This window comes from Mchenga conophoros, linkage group LG11 (assembly GCF_057382185.1).
Source record: "Mchenga conophoros isolate Kocher_MC1m ecotype Shallow Benthic linkage group LG11, M_conophoros_male_GT1.1, whole genome shotgun sequence".
Lineage (NCBI taxonomy): Eukaryota > Metazoa > Chordata > Actinopteri > Cichliformes > Cichlidae > Mchenga > Mchenga conophoros.
Window position 1 is genome coordinate 25,757,005 of NC_140536.1, and position 21,757 is coordinate 25,778,761.

At 42.6% G+C, this 21,757-nt stretch overlaps 2 protein-coding genes across 3 annotated transcripts; both read right to left on the reverse strand.

The window, feature by feature from the left end:
* Nucleotides 1–29: 29 nt before the first annotated feature.
* ntd5 (ntl-dependent gene 5) lies at nucleotides 30–10,473 on the reverse strand. The gene is made up of 8 exons (XM_085291887.1): nucleotides 10,336–10,473; nucleotides 9,207–9,341; nucleotides 8,638–8,829; nucleotides 2,457–2,574; nucleotides 1,925–2,001; nucleotides 1,134–1,316; nucleotides 750–947; nucleotides 30–645 (listed from the first exon to the last, which is right to left on the reverse strand). Exons 1-8 carry the CDS (start codon nucleotides 10,400–10,402, stop codon nucleotides 563–565), a joined length of 1,053 nt encoding a protein of 350 aa, XP_085148013.1. The 5' UTR covers nucleotides 10,403–10,473; the 3' UTR covers nucleotides 30–562.
* Nucleotides 10,474–11,238: 765 nt separating this feature from the next.
* On the reverse strand, nucleotides 11,239–21,254 carry dbpb (D site albumin promoter binding protein b). 2 transcript variants are annotated; one of them, XM_085291889.1, is made up of 5 exons: nucleotides 19,617–21,254; nucleotides 19,168–19,426; nucleotides 18,010–18,465; nucleotides 14,564–14,823; nucleotides 11,239–13,588 (listed from the first exon to the last, which is right to left on the reverse strand). In XM_085291889.1, the coding sequence occupies exons 2-5, from the start codon at nucleotides 19,355–19,357 to the stop codon at nucleotides 13,373–13,375; spliced, it is 1,122 nt and encodes a 373-aa protein (XP_085148015.1). In that variant the 5' UTR covers nucleotides 19,358–19,426; nucleotides 19,617–21,254; the 3' UTR covers nucleotides 11,239–13,372. The 2 variants fall into 2 exon arrangements, with proteins under 2 accessions (XP_085148015.1, XP_085148014.1); XM_085291888.1 differs by having other exon boundaries at nucleotides 19,168–19,460; nucleotides 19,617–21,253.
* Nucleotides 21,255–21,757: the final 503 nt, after the last annotated feature.

The window sequence follows — 21,757 nt, forward strand, 5'->3', positions numbered from 1 at the left end:
TATTTGCCATCAAAGAGCTGGAGAGCAAAGCATTTTGACAATATTTTATTTCAAATCTCTCATGTTAAAAACTTACAAGCTTTGAGACTTGATGCGTCGGGCTCAACAGAAGAAAAAAGATCACACAGTGAAACATCACAGAGTCGAGTCATTATGAATTAGGCTACATGAAGGTATCGTCAGGGGTATAGCTGGTACTACTGTATTATACACACACACAGTCATGATTACATATAGATTGCATCTATGGCACAATTTGGTTGAATTACTTCACAGTTATGCCTGCAGTTGAATAGTATTCAGGGCAAAGAGAGGAAAGTTGAGAGCAGTGGTGAAACCCCGTGAGGCCAAAAGAAAGACATCTTAGGCTGCTGATCCACAAAAGCTGTGAAATCAAAAAAATAGTCCCTGCATCTAACTAACTGTAGCTCTGATGGTTACAGAGAAGCTGCAGAGCGGTCAGGGAGGAGGTGTACGGAGGGCGTGTGTTTTGGAAGTGCTCGAATTGTGGCACAGTGTCTGTCATGAGCGCTGGGTGGGTCGAGATCAGACGTGCAGGTCATTACTCCACGTCGCCGGGCTCGCATGCTTCAATTTCCGAGACCAGCCGATGAGGAAAGAGTTTATACTGCAGCCACGTTGGCTCTGAAGAACGATAAGATTGCACAACTATTAGAAACACTTCATGGCGTTACAGATGTTAGTTACACGTGACAAAGAACCGGGCACGGCGGCTGGTGCAGGTTTACCAAGGTAGCAGGCTGGTGTCTGCAGCTTTCCATTAAAGCAGGTCTGGGTTGCGGTGAAGCTGCATTGCTTACGAGAATGTTTGCAGAAGAACGTCACGTTTTCCCCGTGGGGAACCATGGCATCTGTAACATCAAACGGCCAGCGTTTCACGCCACCAATCATCACGCGGCTTCGCTCGGCAGGAATGAGACAACGAGCTGTGAGGGTGACCAACAAGGTATGAAAGTATCATATAAACATCAGACACATAATGCTGTGTTTATTAATTGCCGTGTGTAGGTGCACATTTATTTGAGTTTCTAGGACTTTATGCAAAGGTGTCTCTCTACATTTTACTTCAGCTTTGTTAAATAGTCCGGATATTAGATTGGATCGTTCCTCACCTCTACAGTGCGGGGGCGGCGCACTCCAGCTGCCATTGGACAGACAGGTGATCATCTGGGGTCCATCCAGGAGGAAGTTCTTTTTGCACAGGTAGTGGATGTCAAAGCCCACTTCATACTCAGTCTTTTGGACAGCCACTACATAGCCCTGCTCCACCTCTGTAGGAGGCTGGCAGTACACTTCTATTGAAGAAAGCAGGTTTATCAGTAAACTTAATCAGAAGGTTTGCTGACATTTAAAACACAGGAGCAGAGTTACTATTTCACAGGACAAATGCACAGTTGCTCAATTTTCCATCATTGTTTAAAACCTTGAAACTCCACTGAAGTAACCTCGCTCTTATCTTTAACATGTTTTAATAAATGACAGGCCCAGCCGTACTCCCGTTGGCCTGATTCGAGAACTATCCTCAAAGAATTTTCCATTTCTGTTAAACAGGCCATGAAATCCCAGGTTTGACCACACGATGGCAGAGAAGCACTGCAAAATGGAGCAGTAGCTCCTGAAAGATGCATGCCTGAGAGTGTCTGTGTGTTTCTGTCTGGCTTCTCTGATTCAGTATTTCTTAAATATCAGCTCTCAGAAATGCATGCATGCTACAAATGATGGAAAAACAAACCATTTCTGAGCTGATGTTATATTTAGACTCAGTTTGATCATTCGCTACCCAAGCATTTTCTGCTAACCTGCTAAAAAAATGGATGAAGTTACACTAAGAGTGAAGAAAACGTAGCACACATGCATGTTCACACATGATGGTTAGTCAGCACAGGACGCCCTGTACACTTACTTTTACAGATCGGGTGAGGATACTGCCAGGTCTGATTCTCCTGGCAGAAATTTTCCCTGCTCCCCACTATATCCGCCCTGCAGGAGAAAAAGGAAAGAGTGATGGAGACAGACGGTGGTGCGACATGTACAGTACTGACTAAATGTGATGGAGAAAAAGGTGTAAATGTTTCCTTTTTCCACCGTCTCTCTGTGAGAGTGACTAAATTTTGTGTGCACAGTTCTCTGGCTGACACATCCACTCAGGCTCATCTTATCCTGTGAGATGAGTCAGTGCGTAAAGGGGAGTCAATACAAGATTAGACTGTAATGACCTAGTTAGCTCAATGGAGAGATTGTCAGCTGGGAGATCAAAATGAATTCCCTGCCATTCATTGCTCATCACACCTCTGCTGTATTCAAGCCTTCCCTTCACTCCCTCCCTCTTCTTCACACTCCGTCTCCATTCTCTCACTTCCTCCATTTCCATCTCTGTGGCATTTCAAGTTTTGAGACCCCCGCACATTCACACTCAACGTTAACCCTGCCCTCACCCAGACAGGCAGCTGTAGCGGATGGATGTTCCTACAGCAGCGTCTCCCTGAATGCTGAAGGTGTTGGTCACTTCCTCGGGCAGAGGGCAAGTCTGGACAGCAGCAAGTTCAGGTGACTCTGATAGTCAAAGAAGACAAGAGGCAGTGAATGGCAGGTTAAACATGCTATCTATAAAATACACTCACTGGCCACTTCATTAGGTACATCAGTTCACCGGTTTGATAATGCAAATATGTAATCAGCCAATCACATGGCAGTAAGCCAGTGCATTTGATCATATAGACATGATCGTGTCGACCTCCTGAAGTTGAAATGGAGCATCAGAATATGAAAGGTGTCTCAAGTGACTCTGTATCTGGTCTGTTTATTTCAGAAACTGCTGATCTACTGTGATTTTCCACCATAACCATCTCTAGAGTTTACAGAGAATGATCTGAAAAAGAGAAAATATCCACTCGTAGCCAGTTCTCTGGGTGAAAATGTCTTGTTGATGCCAACGGTCAGAGGAGAATAGTTCAAGCTGATAGTAGAACAACAGTAATTCAAATAACCACGTGTTACAACTAAGATATGCAGAAGAGCCTCTCTCAACGCACAGCGTTGAGCTACAGCAGCCATAACATATACTGCTCCTGTTACCTAAGAAGAGGAAACTGTGCCTTCAGTTCACTCAGGCTCACCAACGCTGGACTGTAGAAGACTGGAAAAAAAATGTTGCCTGATCTGATGAGTCTCGATTCTTGCCGCAACATTTCTTGCCTTGTATCAGCAGTTCGGGCTGGTGGTGGGGGTATGATGTTCCAGAGGGATATCCTTTAAATGCCAAAGTATACCAAAGTATTGTTGCTAACCATGTCCATCCCTTTATTGCTGCAGCAACAGTGGGATGCTGTCACGTCAATATGGACCAAAATCTCTGAGGAATCTTTCCAGCACCTTGATAAATCTATGCCACGAAGGATTAAGGCAGCTTTGAAGGTTAAAGGGGGTCCAGCTCAGTACTAGCAAGATGTAACCACAAAATGGTAAGTCAGTGTACAAAGTCAAAATACACACAGTCACCTTTGTCATTCTCCAAATGCAGTTTCTTTTCTGTATCTACTGGTACGCTGACTCTGAACTACACTTCATTGGCAAATATTGCACTTTTTAGGAAAAACATTAATATTATTATTGTGTTGTTGTTGCAGGATTTTTCAGTGGCAGAAAAGACCCAGTCTACTCTACTCCATTCATCTGCTAACTAACTATAATCACAGGCATTACAGACTGCAGGAGTACATATAAACATCTAAAGATCAGACTGCACAAAAGTGCACAAAACTGCAGTCATTGCAAGAGTAAAGCATTCAATAGCATACATGTCCTCATGCATTTGTTTCCAAGACATTAAGTATATTAAGTGAATGATAATAATGACTCACAATGACCCCAAAAAAGCCCTCGATTGAGTGACATAGATGTGATAAGAAAGGTAAAATCTACTATCAGAGTTTGCTATCAGAGTATAGTTTGGTTAGTTTTGGGCAATGACGACCTAATAGCTAGTTTTAGGAAAAGATGGTAGTTTGGGTTAAAATATCTGCGTCTTAAGGAGCCGCTGTGACAAAAAGCCCTGAATGCAAACTCGTCCCATGTGTGAAGAAAATCAAGAAAAAACCTGAAGGAAATGAAACAGGAAGAAAAACAGAGAGCAGGACCAGCCATCATGTCATCTCATTTGACTTGTGTTAACCAAGGTTTCCATATAGTTTGTGACCCACAGAGGCGTTTGACACAGTGTCTTGTTTTATTCAAGTTGAAACAGGCCTTCTTAGATAATAAATCAAAGTTCGACGAGCAGGTGAAACGCCGCCCCGCACGTCCCCGAGCTCACAGCTCTAACTGTGATTGTATAACACCTGGCATTGTTCATTCCTAGATGTTTGAGTGCCTCACGCTTGTGGAAATATAAATATCAAGAGTGGTGCTTGGAGAGAGGCTGGAGTGACCTGAGCTGCATCAAGCGCGGGGTTTCAAAACTGAACACGGCTTTGAAAGGTAGAGACAGCGCTCGCCCGAGGGCTATCTTGGTATCTGAAACCGAGAAACGTTAATGTGAGAATGTAAAGGGACCTATGGGAGAGGGAGAGTTACGACTCTGTTTGGCTGCAGTTGAGAGCCCGAAGCAGAGTTCTGTTTTCACATACCGCCCTGCTCCTACCTTGTACCGCTGCCACCCACACAGGCTGCAGCACCAAAGTGCTATAAAGCAGGTATACCAAATTCATCTTCTAAAAACTGTAAAACTGTGATGTTTTTTTTATTTTTTATTCAACGAAACAGCGCTAAATATGCACCAATTAGACCGAGATGAAAGATGTAACGGTACACCACGGTTCCCATATACTTTAGACCTCTTTATACTATGGGGTTTTTTTCCAATAAAAATATACACAGAGACATATCCACACAACACAAGCTGAAAAGCCTAGAGCTGCACACTTGTCCTTGGCTCCTATTGTAGAGAGAGACCTTATCAGAGGCCTCGGATGGAAGCGGATGAGAGGAGAAAGAGATGAGAGGAAAAGAGGATGAGAAGAAAGAGCAGAGGAGAAGAGAACTGGGAACAGAAAGGCCTCGAGCAGCGTGAGCAAGAGAGCTTTCAGACTGTAATCTGTCGCCCACACACACAAGCACACACAAACACAGTCGTGTATCTGACTTCACAGCGCATTGACACATTAATTTCCTGGAGACTTATTTCAACCTCAACTATGACTACTATTTGCCTAATCCTGACCTAAACCCAACCTTACTCTACCCCTCACATTTATATGTTAAACTAGATTGATTTCAAATGCATTGATTTGATTTTTGTCCCCATAAGGAAGGCATGTCCCCAGCATGAGTAATGCTTGGACACACACACACACATCTACCTCTCTACGTGTTGTTAAACGCACACCCTCACTCACATCAGACCCGCATTCACACTCGCTCTCGCTGGCGCAGCGTGCACGCAGCTCCGTGCCACTTTGACAGTGATCTGCCGCCCACTGCCTCTCAGCAGGCACGAAGGAGCTCGGCTCACACTCTAACACACATGCAAAGGACACACAATACAAACACTCTCACACGCTCTAAACCCACCTACCTTCTGCCTGTCTCTCAGAAGGAGGATACTCTACGAGCGAGCTGAGAATTGTATCCTTATTTCATCTCTGAATTGGTGAAAAAATCCTGAGGGTGAGACTGAAACGCAGCAGGGTTGAGGATTTCTAGGAAAGCATGTAGCTGCAGGTGGGCGATGAATGTAACAGGCCTCAGACCTTTAAAGCTGAATTACATTGTTATCATGAGCGTTGACAGGTTGACCTAAGCAATAGTACTGATCAGGTCTGGGGAGATACTAAGAAGAACCTTATGTTGCACGCTGCAACTTTATAGAGGTGAAGTAGTGAGGATGCCTTTTGTTTGAATTCAATTCAGAATCAACGCTTATTTTTCTATATTTCATGAGACAGAAACATAAAATATCTGCAGCCCACAGTGCTTGCAGTGGCAGTGCAGTAGTCTTCAAGTGGGTTTGCTTTTTAACACCCTGTCTTCTGGGTTTTAACTTTGGATATGTAATAATTTAAATAAGCAATGTATTTTTTATAAACTCTGGAGTCTGTTGTCAGTTTACATTGCCGCTCACAAGCCTGATTCGAACAACACGGTTACCTTGGGGCAGAGAAGCACTTTGGTTGTAAATTAACACAAATCGAAGGCCTTTGAACTTGCTCTCTTTGAATTGACATTTGTTCTTCCCTCTCGCTCTTTCTCTGTTGTTAGTGCGCTCGCCTTAGCACAAGAAGGTTCTGGGTTCAAACCTTCCCGAGGCTTTTCTGTGCAGAGTTTGCATGTTCTCTGTGTGTCTGCGTGGGTTCCCTCCAAGGACGCTGTCTTCCTCCCACAGAGCAAAGACAGGCATGTTAGGTTTCAAATGTATGGTTAAATGTGGCTTGCAGTCTAAAACGCTTTAAGTGGTCAGTAAGACCAGAAGAGTACTATATAAATGCCTTTCTGTTTCCAATACGCTGGTCACATGTTTATTATAGATCTAGTACCAACCTATATCTTTAAACACAGCATGAGCAAAGTTTTAGTTGAACCTGTGTTTATGCGTGATTACACTTTCAGGCCGTAATTAGTCTTTTTTGCCTTGTTGGTTTTTGTGGTAGGTTTATTTTGTCTAGCCTTACATTATAATTTTGACCATATGTAGACTGCATCTTGCCCTCTAGTTCAGCAGCAGCATAAATACAACTGAAACAAGCAAATAATGTTACAAACACAGTTTCCAAAAACACACACATGAGCTGCAGACAAGAAGCAAGTCTGCTATAGTGAGCACATTTTCATCTCAGCTCTTGTGTATGGTAGTCCTGTTGCTATGGAAGCCACTGTAATAAATAAATTGTCATCTATAAGTTAAAATTTCAGGTTATTATCTCAAATTTGTGACGTATTGACTCACCACTGAGGAAATAGACATTTTTGAGATAATAACTTTAAATTTTGACTCAGCTCTGCGTGCCAAAAAAATAAATAAATAAAAGATAAATCTCAGCGGAGGAAACAGGGAATCATCTGTTTATAGCACCAAATACACTGCCTACCTTTCTGCTTTCTGTGTGGCAGATCCTTCCAGCAGGTACTGGAGAGGAGGTGTGGTTTGTTCCCAATTAGCATCACTGGAAACACCTGAGCCCAGTGTGCCAATGATCTGTAAAAGCCCTCAGAGCTCAATTACTGTGTCTCTCCTTTGTAAGAGGCTGTTTTTGGTTGTAATTGCTCCTTAGTTTGTTTTCTTGCACTAAATAATGTTGCCTCCACCCCCAACAGGACTGACTTCATACACCATAGCTAGTTTTTATTCTTTCTTTATGTTTCTTTTATTAAAAATAAAATGTTTCTTTGTTGGCAGTTGTGTGCTTCTCCATTTCTGTCATGGCAGTTCAACATTGCTGATGTAATATTTTGACATTAAGTGTTTCTGATTTAGTTTAGAAGGCTATATAAATGCAAGATTCCTACAGAGGCTGCCATTAGTTTTATTTATCCATCCATTATCTTCCACTTATCCTTTTCAGGGTCGTGGGGGGCTGGAGCCTATCCCAGCTGTCTTAGGGCAAAAGGCAGGGTACAACCTAGACAGGTTGCCAGTCTGTTGCAGGGCTAACACATAGACACAGACAACCATTTGCACTCACGTTGGGCAATTTAGAGTTTTTCCATTAACCTAACCCCACGAACTGTGTGTCTTTGGACTGTGGGAGGAAGCCAGAGAACCCTGCAGAACATGCGGGTGTGTTTTGTACCATCATCTAACACAGTAACACAATAACTAATGAGTGATAAGAAATGTATGATCCATCTAGAAGGCTCACTAGCTGATTAGCAATATTATCTCTATCTAGCTTGAATTCTTTCTCTGGTGTCTTCTCATCTGCTTTAATGACTCGCTCACACTGTTTTTCTGTAACACTATGTTTTGCCACTAATTCAAATGTCAGTAAGTAAACAGTTGTAATTCTTCCACTTTCTGAGTTGGTCCATAAATTCCAGATTATTTGCCCTTACATGTAACGTGGCATTTATGAATCTTACGAAAGAATCCAAATGTTGGGATTATTCAACATGACCCATGAAGTAAAAAAGGCAGCTTGCGATGCTCTGGGACGTTCTACATTTTTGTTTTCTAAAAAACAAATAAAACATGCTTGTGTATCTTTGTGTTGAACTTGTTTACCTCTAAATGTTGCACACGTATATGTTCTTGCACACATATTTTTTGAAATGCATATTCTTTGTATTTAAGATAAGAAACATGTAAGACATACTGTATGCATGCACAGACACAGCTGTGTATTCAGCTTTTGTCTCCTTTTTAAAGTTCTCGACAGTTCAATGGTAAAATCTTCAGACCCACTCTGAATAACCGAGGCTCTGGTTGCTATGGTGATGGGGAGAATAGGTCCCAGTTGTGTAATGTCTACGTTGACACAAATCACAGAGGGGTTTCTGGATTTCTCGTCTCACATATACACCCACAAACAGCTGTGTGTGTTCACTGCATAGACCTCCAGCTGACCACTACCTGTCAGGAAGAAACCCGAACCAAAGAACATTTTCCCGTGACCTCAAACCTACCTGTGCAGATGGGCTCATCGCCACTCCACTGTCGGTCACCCTGACAACGGCGAATAGTGGCATCCATGCCGCTGGGCAATGTGAATCCTGGCTTGCAGCGCACTTCAAGCAGGGCAGAAAAGGAGTGAGTGGGAGAGAGGAGGCGAGCTTCTGCGTTTTCGCTGTGGGGTAGAGGCCAGGGACAAGTACGACCTGAGGATGAAAGAGATGGTCCAGAGAGAGGAGAGAAAACAAGAGGCAGGGAACAAAACAATTCAGAGAATGTGCAGGAGACAAATGAAAAGAGCACAAATGAGGCTGTATAATGAGTCTGGATACACGCACAGTGCTCCCTTTTACAGCACAGAAGCATAATAAAAAGCTTCTGTTCAGCACTGGCATAAGGCTTTTATTTTATTTTCCATCAAGAAACACACACACACTGATGTATGTTGGCACAGCTGCGTATGCGTACGCATTTGCACGCACACACACACACACACACACACACACACACACCCTTTTAATAGCTGAGCCCACAATGCTTTTCAAAGTGAGAACTGACAGCACACATGCATACAAATAGTTACCTGGAGCCACACAGCTGAGACCACACTGGCCGTCACACAGACACTGGCGTTTGCTGCCACAGTCACTGTCAGCTTTGCAGGGTCGTGGACACATCCTCCTTCCCTCCTCTCCCACAAGCCTCTCCGGACATGACCCTGTTGTGATACCCACACACTGTTACACAGTAATTGCCCCTTTGTTTACTCCTATTTCATTCATGGCCCCCCATAAAAAAAGGGAAAAAAAGACAAACGCTGTGTCGTAAAGAGATTTTGTTTGCCAATTCTGCTCTGTTTTCTCTGTGAAGGAAAGCAAATTCAGTGTGGGTGGCCGGGCAAACACTTGCCACCCAGGTTGCAGAACGAAGAGGTTTTTCGATGGCGGGCTTTGCTGCTCTGTGCCTTTCAGCTATCAATCTTGTTCTTCACTGAAAAGTGAGTGTGTTTGTGTGAGAAACTTTATCTAAAATGCAATTCATGCAATTCTGAGTCATACATCATAAAAACCACAGTGAATTACTGTACATAAACATCAACATGACCTTGTCATTTGAGACGGAAAGGGGAGGGGATGTGGGGGAAACAAACTCGGTGCCCCATTTTTCGATTCTCAGAATGAAAATGTGTGCGCTGCTGTATTCACTCTGCTCAAAAGCACATGTGCACACAAAAAACATGAATGCGCAGCACATGATCGTTCCAGACATGGCATACATATTTAGCACCTATGATATTATATAACTAATTAGTCACTATGAAATGCAGGCCAGTATTATGGAAGACTTGGAACTGTTCATGTGAAGGTAAACAATGATCCAAAACAGCTTTGCAATCATTAACTACTGACTAGAAAGCCATACATTTATGATGTAGGCTACGTGCAAAATATACATACAAAATAAACATTAAAATAAAATCTTAGTTTCTTAATTAGTACACTATGACCAACATTTGCCACTTTCCAACTGATTAATTGCGTACGTCTGTATCTGAGCTATGTGCTCACCTAAATTTCAAACTACAACTTAGAGAAAGATGAAGCATTTCAGGGAAAATCCTAATGGCATCACTAAAGAGCATTCAGTCCAGCTGCGTTAACTGTGTATGCAGGGATCAGTGCTCTTCCAGGTGAAAGTGATGGAGGGCTTACCTGAATCCTGCAGGGATACGGTTCCAGTCAGAGCCCACATGGACAGCAGCAGCAGTGCACGGTCCATCTTTGGAGCGAGGATATGAGCAAGGGACACGCAGATGCAGCATTTTTAAGGAAGGGGGGAACAAAGGGTGGGAGAGGGGGAGAAAGAGGGAGAGGTCCAAAGAGAAAGAGAGGGAGAAGTGGAGAGAGAGAGGGTACAGCCCAGGAGCACACATCTGGTTCGTGTTGAGGAGGAGAAAAGTGAGGAAAATTCCACTCTGAAGGACCTTTCACCCATTTCTGTTGAGACAACAGATAAAGGGGGTGACATATGCATAACTACTGTCCACACAGAGAATTAACAAACAGGAAATGCTATAAAAGGAAGAAACTGATAGATTTGACTTTATATATTGAATGCAATATATATATGTGTGTGTGTGTGTGTGAGCACCAAAGTAGGTCAGTGTGGCTTTTTTAATGCTTTATCTTACGCATAGCCCATCATATAAACTTTTTTACATTATCTTACCTTATATACTCTAACTCAGTCTCTTAAACGTAGTGTGCATTTAATTATAAAATGCATAAAACACTCTTTAAATTTATTTACAGGAACCAGAACTGCCTCAGTTGGGCAAGACTTGGTATTTGAACTGTTTTGCCAATTAAGGAATGTACACAATGTGAACAAACAGGGAGGATATCAAAACAACATGGTGCATTTCACCACGTATCACAGTCTGGTTATCAGCTTAAGTAAAAAAAAACCTGAATTTTTAACCTTTGTCGTCTTGCCTTCAAAACTGGGCTTTGATTCAATTCTGGATTACTTGGAAGCAACCACAAACAGCGCAGTGATTAATGAGAACAATCTTTTATTTGTGTTTTTTTTTTTTTTTTGGGGGGGGGGGGAGGAAATCTCATACTACATCCAAACAACCAGCACTGACTGGTGGGCTGGGCATCATCGACACTACTGATGCAGCAGGGCAGTTGATCAGTTAAGAGTCACTATAAGAGTTATCAACCACATCGGTGAAGATACAGGAGACTAAAATCCTGTTAGGAGAGCAAACAATCACTGAATGAGGTGATAAAGGCAGATAAACCAACAAGGAGCGTATCAGTAGTGTGCACAGTCCATGCACAGGTGAGAAAACGGTCATGATGAAAGGTCAAGTTGGTCTGAGTGAACATCATGTTCAAGTTACTGAGCCACGTTTGTGAAATCCCCGGTCAAAGAAAACAGAAGTCTCTGTAGAAGAAGTGGATAGATGTGGGTCCGAAGACAGGTGCAAATAGCCGAGACTGGGGTTGTTTTGTTTTGTTTTTCCATTTGAAAAGTCTTTCTGAGGAACACTGAAGATCAAAGATGTTTCAAGGTGCAACAGATCATCCAAAGAAAGAAAAAAAAACATTCAATAATACAGAACAACAACAATAAGAGGGATAATCATAATAATCATAACAATAATAATAGTTGTAATGGTAACTACTCATCATGGTCATTGGAGGATTAAAATCACACTATTACTAGTCGTCCCTCCCCCAGGGAACATAACATAGTGTACCATACCCCTGTGTAGGTGTTGTTGGGTACACAGAGAAGTTCATAGATACAGTAAAAAGGAAGGAGCAATAACAGGATTGAAAAAGCACTAAATAGCAACAAGTTTCGTGGATCGACATAGGATCAACATTTTGGCTTTTATTTCTCCCAGAAATCTGAGAAATTAACACATTCCACTCAATGGGGGTACTCAACCCATCTCCTGGAATACATCAAATACACAAAATAGTAGAGGCCTATCCAATATACACAACAATTCCCCTCCCTTCCCCCCACCACACCCCTGTAATAATGCTAATTAAAGTGTGTTCAGTAAAGTAACAACGTGTGTTTTTACAGGGACGATTGATTACTACTGCAGAATATGTTACAACACTGAGATTGAACTGCTCTGTGCACCTTTCAGGTGCAAGAGAGTCACAAAGACAAAATGCATTGGGAAGAGTTTGCACATAACTGTCAAAGGACTGCCTGCAAGTGGGAGCAGACAGAAATAGAGACATCGGATATAGAAACAGGGGAGCAATTCAAAGAGAGGATGAAGAGGAGCAGAGTTACCCAGGGCATCACAACAGGCTTCCACAGGCTCGGGAAATATCTAAAAACACCAGAGCAGATTGAAAGCACTTCCACTGGGATAGTGAAAAAGTAAAAGAGCAATACACAGAAATATGGGCTAGAGGAAGATGTACCAGTCTCATAAAGTTAAAACCAAGGTAAAAAGAGCTAATATTGTTAGAAGGGGGAAGGGGGGTGACGTTGTTCTAATAGAAAATAATATACGAGACTGGCCAAGAGGATAGAGCTGGGCTGTATACATAGTGTCTCTCATTCTGTCTCCCTCAAGCATCCCCAGTGACAGAAACATAAAAGGAAACAAATTAAGTGCTTGAATAAAATCCACAAAATGTCGAACTACACGTCTTTAAGATAATTTTGCTCTCTATATTACAATTGTTACATGCCTTCTCAACCCTGCTGCTGCATCCTGGCTATAATTATAAACACAAAAAAACAAAAACAAAATCATCGATGGCTGACAACCTGTTAAGCATCTCCTGACTCAACTATGATAAAAAGATATTTACCGCAGCTTTCCCCCATCTCTGTGTCCCCATCATGTAGAAAATATACAAAATTATTCTGTAATTTGCTCTCCCTCTAATTTTTCTGAAGTATTATAAAAATATACAATTCTCCAATAACAAAACTCTTAAAAGTCACATCTTTCATCTGTTAAATTATTCTCTCTGTCCGCCACTTTTAAGAGCCGACACCTCAACGAAACAAGACACCTGAGCTTCAATGCACAAACCTTCTCCTCGTCTTATACATTCATCATCAACATCATCATCATCATCATTATAATCATAATCAGCTTGACCCCCTTTATGTCCATCAGGTTACCCCAGAAATTCAGAGTCTTAGATTGAATCCAGCTTATATTTCTCCTCGTCCTAATTCTTCTCCGCGCTGCCATCACTGGTCAGCGAGACGGTTTTCGTATTTACTAAGTATGTTACGACACCGGCCAAGTTCCTTCCTCATCTCGGCCACTTCCTGTCGGAGGGCGGCGTTCTCTCGCTCCAGGTAGGCGGCGCGCACTGATATCTGGTTCTCCTTGAGACGGCGGGCGTCCCGGGAGCGCTTTGCCGCTTCATTGTTTTTGTGCCTCCTGCTCCAGTACTTCTCATCCTACAAAAGGACCGAAGAAAAAAAACAGCACATATGGATTATTCAGCATCCACCAATGCAATCCACTTATTTTTATTGGGGAATTTCACGATTATTAGGTATAAAATGTATAAAGAAAAGAATCAGTGAGTGTTCTGATTTGTTTCTTAAGAAGTGTGTAGTGTTTTTTCTAGCTTAACTTCTACAGCTATGTGGGTGTTTGGCAATGAAAAGACACTTCTTTGTCGTTGTTGTTTATTTGCATACCACATCCTCAGAATTTGGTTACTGGTTACTGTCTGACAGCAAATAAAGTAAGCAAACAACCTGCATGTGCCACACACAGCTGCTAAAAACTGAATTGCTGTCTTTTTTCTGGCTGTAGAATATTTTATGGACTTCCATAAACTACAGAGTGAGGATTTGCACAGTTTATGATTCTTTATACTCAGTTACAAGTCATCAATCTTATAACTTATACTGGGCTTTTTGTTTATGTAATCTCTGTTTTTATTTTGCAGCTCCTGTGTTTGTTGCTTGTCCATTATCGGATGCCCTCATTGTGAAACTGTTCTGCCTTTTACACTGTTTTCATTAAACTGAAGCGCTAACAATGTAAAATATAAATGCAGACCCAGGCGTGTGCTCATTTCTGATAAAAATAAATATATCAGGTAAACAGCTTAGCTCTCGCCAGTATTTTCCTCAACTGATCATTTTCCATGATCATAGCTGGATAATTGCCCCATTAGTCATCGGATAAATGAATCTCAAACAATGTGGACAGTGTATTAACCATTTGAGCCTCTCAAGGCTTTATCTCTGGTAAATCTAGATGGCATTTTCACTATTTTATGACATTAAAATCATTCGATACAAATTTTTAAAATAACCGATTTAATTACTATTTATCTGCTTTCAAACTACTTCAGTCTCAGGGCATAAACTGCATGTAAGCCACTTGCATCAATGCTGTGAATACCTCAGCAGCCTCACCTTCATGTTATCGGGTACCAGGATCTTGCGTGCCTTCTTGATCATTGGCTGGGGCTTGAGCTCATCCTCGCTGAAGGAGTGCCTTCGCGGATCAAAGTTCTGCTCTTCCGACGTGTTGGACATAGCCATGTCTGAAGAATCCATGTCAAACATTCCAATCACATCTGGCCCATTCCCAGTGGGTGTGAGCAGAGGCGGACAGGAGGATGAAGAGGAAGAAGAGGGTGACTCACAGGAGTCATTCATTCTCCTTTGACTCCCTAGAATTAAAAAGAAGATAAACCTAAGTACACTAAACACTTTGACAGTTTTAGTGGAAGACGTTTTGACACTTTTTGACAGATCAGCCACAAAAATAAAAAAAACAATATGCAGCACTCCATGATAACCACCAGATGGCAGCAGAGAGCTACATTGTTAATAAAAACAAACATTGCTTTGGCCTTAACCAAGAGTTGGCTGGTATTCAGTGAGCTTTCACTGGCAGATAAAAGATTTCATAGTCAAGGTAATGTTTAAAGTATACTACAATAGCAAATGCAATATAATTCAATCATGTAATCTACAAATATTTAGTGCACAGATTTGTGGATGTAACTAAGCAACAAGCTGTTTAAAGCAATACCTAAATTAATTAATTGAAAGCCAATGCTAGCTGTCTCAGTAAGATTTTAGCCATCTTGTGCCAAAAACATAGCTTCAATGCACCTTGGCACAGATTACCCACATCTCTAATACACTAATGGGGGAGTGGAAACTTTTTTTTCTTCAATATTTACCCTTATTTGTTTTGTCAGTAATGGAGGAAAGCATTTCATTATTTTTAAACAAGTGTTCACTTTGTTGAGATCTGATTACTGATCTTTTAACCTCTATGGATGGAGGTACTATCTATCTTTTTATCAGGGTGGAAAGACTTCATCATGAGATAAAGGTAACCTCTCAGAAAAGCTGTGCCATGTCAGAAATGGGTGCAGATTTCCTCTTCATTTCTTACCCATCTGTATAATTTATTATGCATCTGTCGATAATGGGAAACTAACATCAAATTAGTTCTTTATATGTCCCACTGAGTGTGCTACTGATAAAATAAAAACATAACCACAGTCTTGATGTGAATCCTCTGGTCCACAGGCTTTAAGAATATATAACACACAATCACCACTACACAAAACCTCTTGGCCCAAAGCATAACCTTGACAAGTTTTATCACATGAACTGCTGAAAATGTACTTGTGGACCAAAGCTCACAACCAGAACAAATGCAGATAGAAAAATCTATAAGCGGAAATGTTATATAATGTGTTCTCCCTCCTCTCCAATCCAGTTTCTTTAAGTGGGGCCGGTATAGGGTGATGTGCCAGCCCACCCCCCTGTAGGGCCAATGCACCTTACTCGACTGGCTTTTCTTTCAAAGAGCACAAGCCTCCATTAAACTTCTATGTGAATCCAGACAGCTCAGTCATCCTTGTTGTGAATGTATAAGCCTGTCCACATGCAAGTGAGGCAATTTAACAGAGATGTCAACTTGACTCAAAGCTCCTCTATGTGTTAGCTGGATACCTAACAAGGTATCTACTTAACACAGCACTGCAGCCTCCCAAATATGGACAAATATCAAACCCAGGGTGAATATAATGAATATTTAATGTAGTTTAATAAAAAAAACAAGCCAGCAGGTTGTTGGTCTGTATGTGCTGCCAGCTGCTAACTATATTACCTGTGGATCTGTAGTATAACAGAACCTACAGCATGAGTAATGGCTATATAATAGACAGGTAATGTGAGGCCATATTTTGACACCAGGTGAACACTGTTCACTCACACTCCCTTGGCAATGCCTCCGTACTATAATAAAACTATTTAAAGTGGTAGATGCACCGGGGCACAATCAGCAGTCAGATCTACGTATTGCTGAAAGCTCTTGTGGATATGGTTAACCGAGTGTCGTGCTGCTTAAACCCAACAGCAGGAACTAGGTAGTGCCACCACCTGTTGTGGTGCTTTGTTGGAGTGAAAACCTAAAGACCCTGCAGTTTACTGCTACCTCTCACCTCTGACTTTCGGGCAGCTCTGGAACGCAGATTTGCCAAGGAGATTTGGTGCATTTTTCGTTCACATGTTTCCACCGTTAAATAACAGCAGGATTTCATTTTTGATTACATGGCCCGACATGTGCCCTCACACTTTCCAGAACTTGTACAACAGCATTCCAAGAAAGCCCAAAACCGTTGCGAAGGTAAACAGGGGTCATTCTCCTTGGTTACCTAATAATTGTTCATCGTTAGGCCGTCTGATATTTTGTGAGTACATTTGTGATGTTGCAGTTTAGCATTAAAAGGAGGCAAATAGCATCTAGACGTAATTATAAGACTTTAAACAAAGGGACATTGATCAAAATGCACAAGCCTTTATCATGCAGTATAAATGTCTTATCGGAGTTTATGAACGAGTGCTTTGTAACTGAAGGAGTGAATTAAAGGTCTTCAGTCAAGATCCCATAAAGTATAAAGCTCCCCTCTTGATATCAGTGCACTTATTGTCATTCATTGGTGATCATATGTTCGGTGTGAAGTCCAGCAGGCACAGGGAAACTCTTCCTGTTGTCGTCCCCCCCCCCCTCCTTCTCCTCTGTGGACTCCTCCTACACGTCTGCTGGCCCTGCCTCTAGTTCTCTCACTCCAGTACTCCCAGCCTCTGCACGTGTAATGACGCGTGCACATGGCTGTGGCGTGTGAAGTGGGGAGAGATTTAAAGACACGCAACCGCAAACACTCCACACACACTGCTGTCTCTCTCTCTCTCTCTGTGTACTGTTTTGACCCTGCTTCACAATCATTATTGGCCGGGAGTGAATGCTGATTGTGTTGTACACTGCAGTGCACAGATCACATGCCAAACTACACCAAACTCTCTTGTCATAGCTATGAAGTTGATTCATCAAATAGCTCAGGACTCCTTATTTTGCTTTACCTATTTTTTTTTCAAGTTCTTCACTGCTCTTCAGCTTTTTGTTTTTCTCCCAATCAGTTTTTACCTTGCAGCCATGCAACCAAATGGTCATGGTTTCATGGTTAAGGTGCAAATTTTAAACTCTGTTTTCTTTTTAAAGCTTACTTTGTTTACATAACCATGTGATCTCACGGCCTCAGCTTGACCCCACAGGACAGCGAAATGTTTGATTGCCATGATAGTCACTGTGAAGCAAGAACAGTTGAAGTCCTGAATCATTAGCCCACACTCCACATAACCCTGTTTACATCACAACTATTGTTATTAAACCGAAAGGTCTGCTAGTCGACCAGCAGCAGGTGAAACTTTGTCAACTCTGAAAAGCTTGGAAACCATTTTCCACGACTGTTGCTGTGAGGTGATCTTGACAATCCCTAGATAATAACCAGTCTCTGCACTGGCCATAACAAACTAGTCGATATTAGTCAACTCACCATGCAGGCAGTCAGTTCCTCCTGGAAGATTCTGTGGCTGAGCCACCTCCAGACCGATGAGAGATGGAGAAGAAGAGGTAGAAGGTGGTGAGGATGAAGATCCAGGTGGGGATGAGGGTGGTAGGCACTGGGAGCTCTGGTTGGGCACAGCTGACTGCGGGCTCTGTGAGGGAATCTGGGCTGAACAGGAGCTGTTGTTGTTATTGTTGTTGTGCATGCTGCCCATTCCATTTTCAGTTAGAAACTCCTCCAAGTCCATATACTGAAGCTGGAAGAGGCCCCCATCCGCAGGCACAGTGCGATCCCACAAAAGAGGCCCCAGGAACTGGTTGAAGTTTCCTCCTCCATTTCCACCTCCTCCACAGCCATTACTGCTATTACTGTTGACTATTCCACTTCCATTCCTCATTGGGCACACTCCCAAGGAGTCCTCATCGAGGTCCAGTCTGTCTTTGTCTGCCAGATGGGAATAAAAAGCAGACTTATTAGTGGAATATAAAAATGACGATGCTTACTTTTGGTGTCACTTTAACAGGTTTCAGTGGACAAGAAGGTGGCCTTGGGATAGTTCACGCTTCGGCTGCTTTATGCTAAAAATCAGCTCTTCATATTTGCACAGAACTAAATGGCACTTCTACAAAATCCCCTTCTCCGCCTATCTCTCATACAATCACACACAGAAACACAGATGGGCCCAGATGGTAGCTGAATTGCAGCATTAACCAACAGCCAAAGCCGATTTGCTGTCATAACGTATACACAAACTCCAGAACAAATCTCACAATAGCCAGGGATACATTTGGCAGAGAAAACGCACCCAGAACGCATGCTTGTATGGGTTTAGATTTACAGCTAAACCAAAGCATGTTATCACCCAGTGTAATCTAGATCCTAATTTGAAGTTGCATCAGGGATTATAATTCAGCTCATCTGGCCATGGTCACTGAGGAGTCATCCTGAGCACATGTCCTGGGGCATGAAACCTTTGTGGCCTTTACATATGAAAAATTACTAATAGTGGTACATATTTTTATACAACAGTAATAGTGGATGGAAAAGATTTATCCATGCTTTTCCACTGCGTAGAGAAGAAGGCAGATTATGCTGATAAAGCAACACTTTGACCTTTTATTAATTAAATTCACAGAAGGGTCTCACCTTTCGAATCGCATGAGTTCTTTAAACGCTGGTCTCCTTTCATGGGGTGCTGCAGGAGGGATTTCAGACCTGCCATAGAGTTGAGGTGCCCCCCTGTCAGGGAGCCTCCAGGTTGAGTACAGCTTCCAAACTGTGGGCTTGCCCCAGCTGGGAGGTCTGGGGTCGGAAGCTGGGAGAGTTGCCTGGACATCCTGGACCAGACGGGTCGCAGAAACACACCTGGGGCACTTGAAAGGGCTAGGCGAGCTGACAGGAGTACCTACCAATGGGACAAGCAGGCTGGATGACTGTGGCTGTGAGCACAGGAGGGGTGGGGTGGTGGGCAAATACAAAAAGGTAGTTTTGAGACTTATCTATGCAGAATAGAGCATCTGTTATATTGTAATTACAGTCATGACATTGGCATGGCATTATGTCAGAAAGTTTAAATTACACACGCAAACTCTTACCTTTCACTTGTAGATATAAAGAGTTCTTTATTTCCCTGCAAAAATATTTTCCTCGAAGTACTCCATTGCCTTTGGATGTTGTAGATGAAGCTGTTATTCTCGGAGAACAGTGTGGGAGGGACAGTCAGACCATCTGATTAGGAATACTGTCCATAATAAAACTGCAAAGGCGTGAAAATTCCGCACACACACTTTGCACGCACAAGAAAAAATATTACAGTAAAAACTTGAAGAGCGATATCCCGAGTTAGTGGTGCGGTAATTTAAAAAGAAATACTTATAATAATGAAAGAAGATCGCAGAGAGAGACTTCCTCCGTCAAAACAAAACTGTCGTGGAGAAAGAGGAGCATTAAAAAAAAACAGCCAGCGACGCGAGCTGTACGTGGTCAGATGACAAGTTGTATTGCTGCTTCTCTGCTGTCGCGCTCTGCTGTCCCTCGGTGGGGAGGGGGTGGTTGGAGAGGCTGGAGGGGGTCGTTTCCTCTTTCTGTCTGTACTTTTTTTTCCATCCGGTGGATCCAGTCACGGGCGCACGGGCTCGGATCTGTGTTTGGGCCGCGCGACGTACTCCTCCTCCTCCCGTTTCTCTTTCTCTCAGCTGGAATGGACACGGGCAGTTCACGTGACGTCACACCTCGAGAGAGGGGCGGGGCCCGGCTTTAACCGATCTCTCAATTTTCGCCTAAATTATTTATGAGGACACACCTACCCCTCGTGCCACACCTCGAGGGGAGCAGCAGGTTGTGTTGTTTTTCCCGACAGGTACAACCACAATTATTTTTGTAAAAAAAATAAAAATCAAACAAGAAGCAGGAAATATGTAAATTAGTCTCAGCGTCACCATGGTGATGGGAAAGAAACCATGAGAAACAGCTAACTGTGCTGTAAGCTGGGGGTTAATGGCGCTTAGGCTCGCGCTCTCCGTTGGAGCATAATTTGGCTTTCTCTAATATTCAGGCACTGCTGCATGACTTTTCCAGCTTCCTTGTAATCCACGGAAAACGTGAGTGCGCCGTTTTTTCAGGCGAGAGGAACGCTTCTGCACGTTGCCTGCCGGCGTACAATAGCAGCTCAGGCTCACGTGTATGAGGCACGCGGAGACGAGGCCCGTCTGCTCACAGCTCGGGCACTGATAGGCCCGCGGAGAGCTGCTGCTCCGCCCTTGCGCCGGAGCCGATTGGGCAGAAATAGGTCGGACAAGCCCGCCCGCTCGGATTCCCTCCCGGTGCATGCTACTGCCGCGTGAGACCGAGCAGCTCGAAATACAAAAAAAGCGCGAGGGTTGTCTTGTCTACTGTACAAGTTGAAAAGCACATGCAAAACAATGCGTGCAGCAGGAATTCATCCCCTTTGATTTTTTTCCTCCAGAGTTAGACATGCAGAAGTTGACGTAAATAGATTACAGACAGACCAGCATACAAAAGACGCATTGAGTAATTGCATTTGAACAATATGCCCTGAAAATAAATAAGTGAATGCAACTGGAGGCAGGAGCACTGGAGGAGGAGGAGGCAGCCCTGTGTTCAGCCCTGTCCCGAGAGTCCCTTTTTTTTAATGATTATTTTTCCGAATTAACCTATCAGACTCCAGTCTTGTCCAGCTGTGTTCTCCCAAGATTATAACCACGTGTCACCCCCACATAAAAAATATCAGAGTGGATGAATCATCATTTTTTGTGTCTGCAAGCAAGCCAGATCATCAGCATGAATTAAACCTCACAACACTTAAAGAGTTCTTAAATTAAAAAAAAAATATATATATATATATATATATATATATATATATATATATATATATATATATATATATATATATATATATATATCTATCTATCTATCTGCGGACAATTTATGCAAAATTAAATGCACAGAATGCACAGAAATCTGCTTATAAACCACATTAATTTCCAGAGGGGAAAAGGTGCTTTTAAATTAACTATGGGTTACTGAATCTGGTCGCTACAACAATCTTTTTTGTTTCATTAATCTGGAGCAGACAGCCACACAGCACCAGCGTCTCCAGTCCACCCCCTATCGCTGTAAAATCCATGTGACTGCCACACTCATCCCCACCAGGCCAAGAGCACACCATAAATGAGTTGCTTACTGCCATCTTGTGGAGCCAGAAGTGAGTTTTCTT

Excerpts from the sequence above, each read along its gene's own strand:
- dbpb (XM_085291889.1), bottom strand. The coding sequence starts at position 19,357 with ATGTCCAGGCAACTCTCCCAGCTTCCGACCCCAGACCTCCCAGCTGGG. Across the intron at positions 14,824-18,009 it reads AGGAACTGACTGCCTGCATG|GGAGTCAAAGGAGAATGAAT; the intron begins GTGAGTTGACTA and ends TTTTAATTCTAG. Across the intron at positions 13,589-14,563 it reads TGGTACCCGATAACATGAAG|GATGAGAAGTACTGGAGCAG; the intron begins GTGAGGCTGCTG and ends GTCCTTTTGTAG.
- ntd5 (XM_085291887.1), bottom strand. The coding sequence starts at position 10,402 with ATGGACCGTGCACTGCTGCTGCTGTCCATGTGGGCTCTGACTGGAACC. Across the intron at positions 8,830-9,206 it reads TCTCAGCTGTGTGGCTCCAG|GTCGTACTTGTCCCTGGCCT; the intron begins GTAACTATTTGT and ends TTTCATCCTCAG. Across the intron at positions 2,575-8,637 it reads CGATGAGCCCATCTGCACAG|AGTCACCTGAACTTGCTGCT; the intron begins GTAGGTTTGAGG and ends TTTGACTATCAG.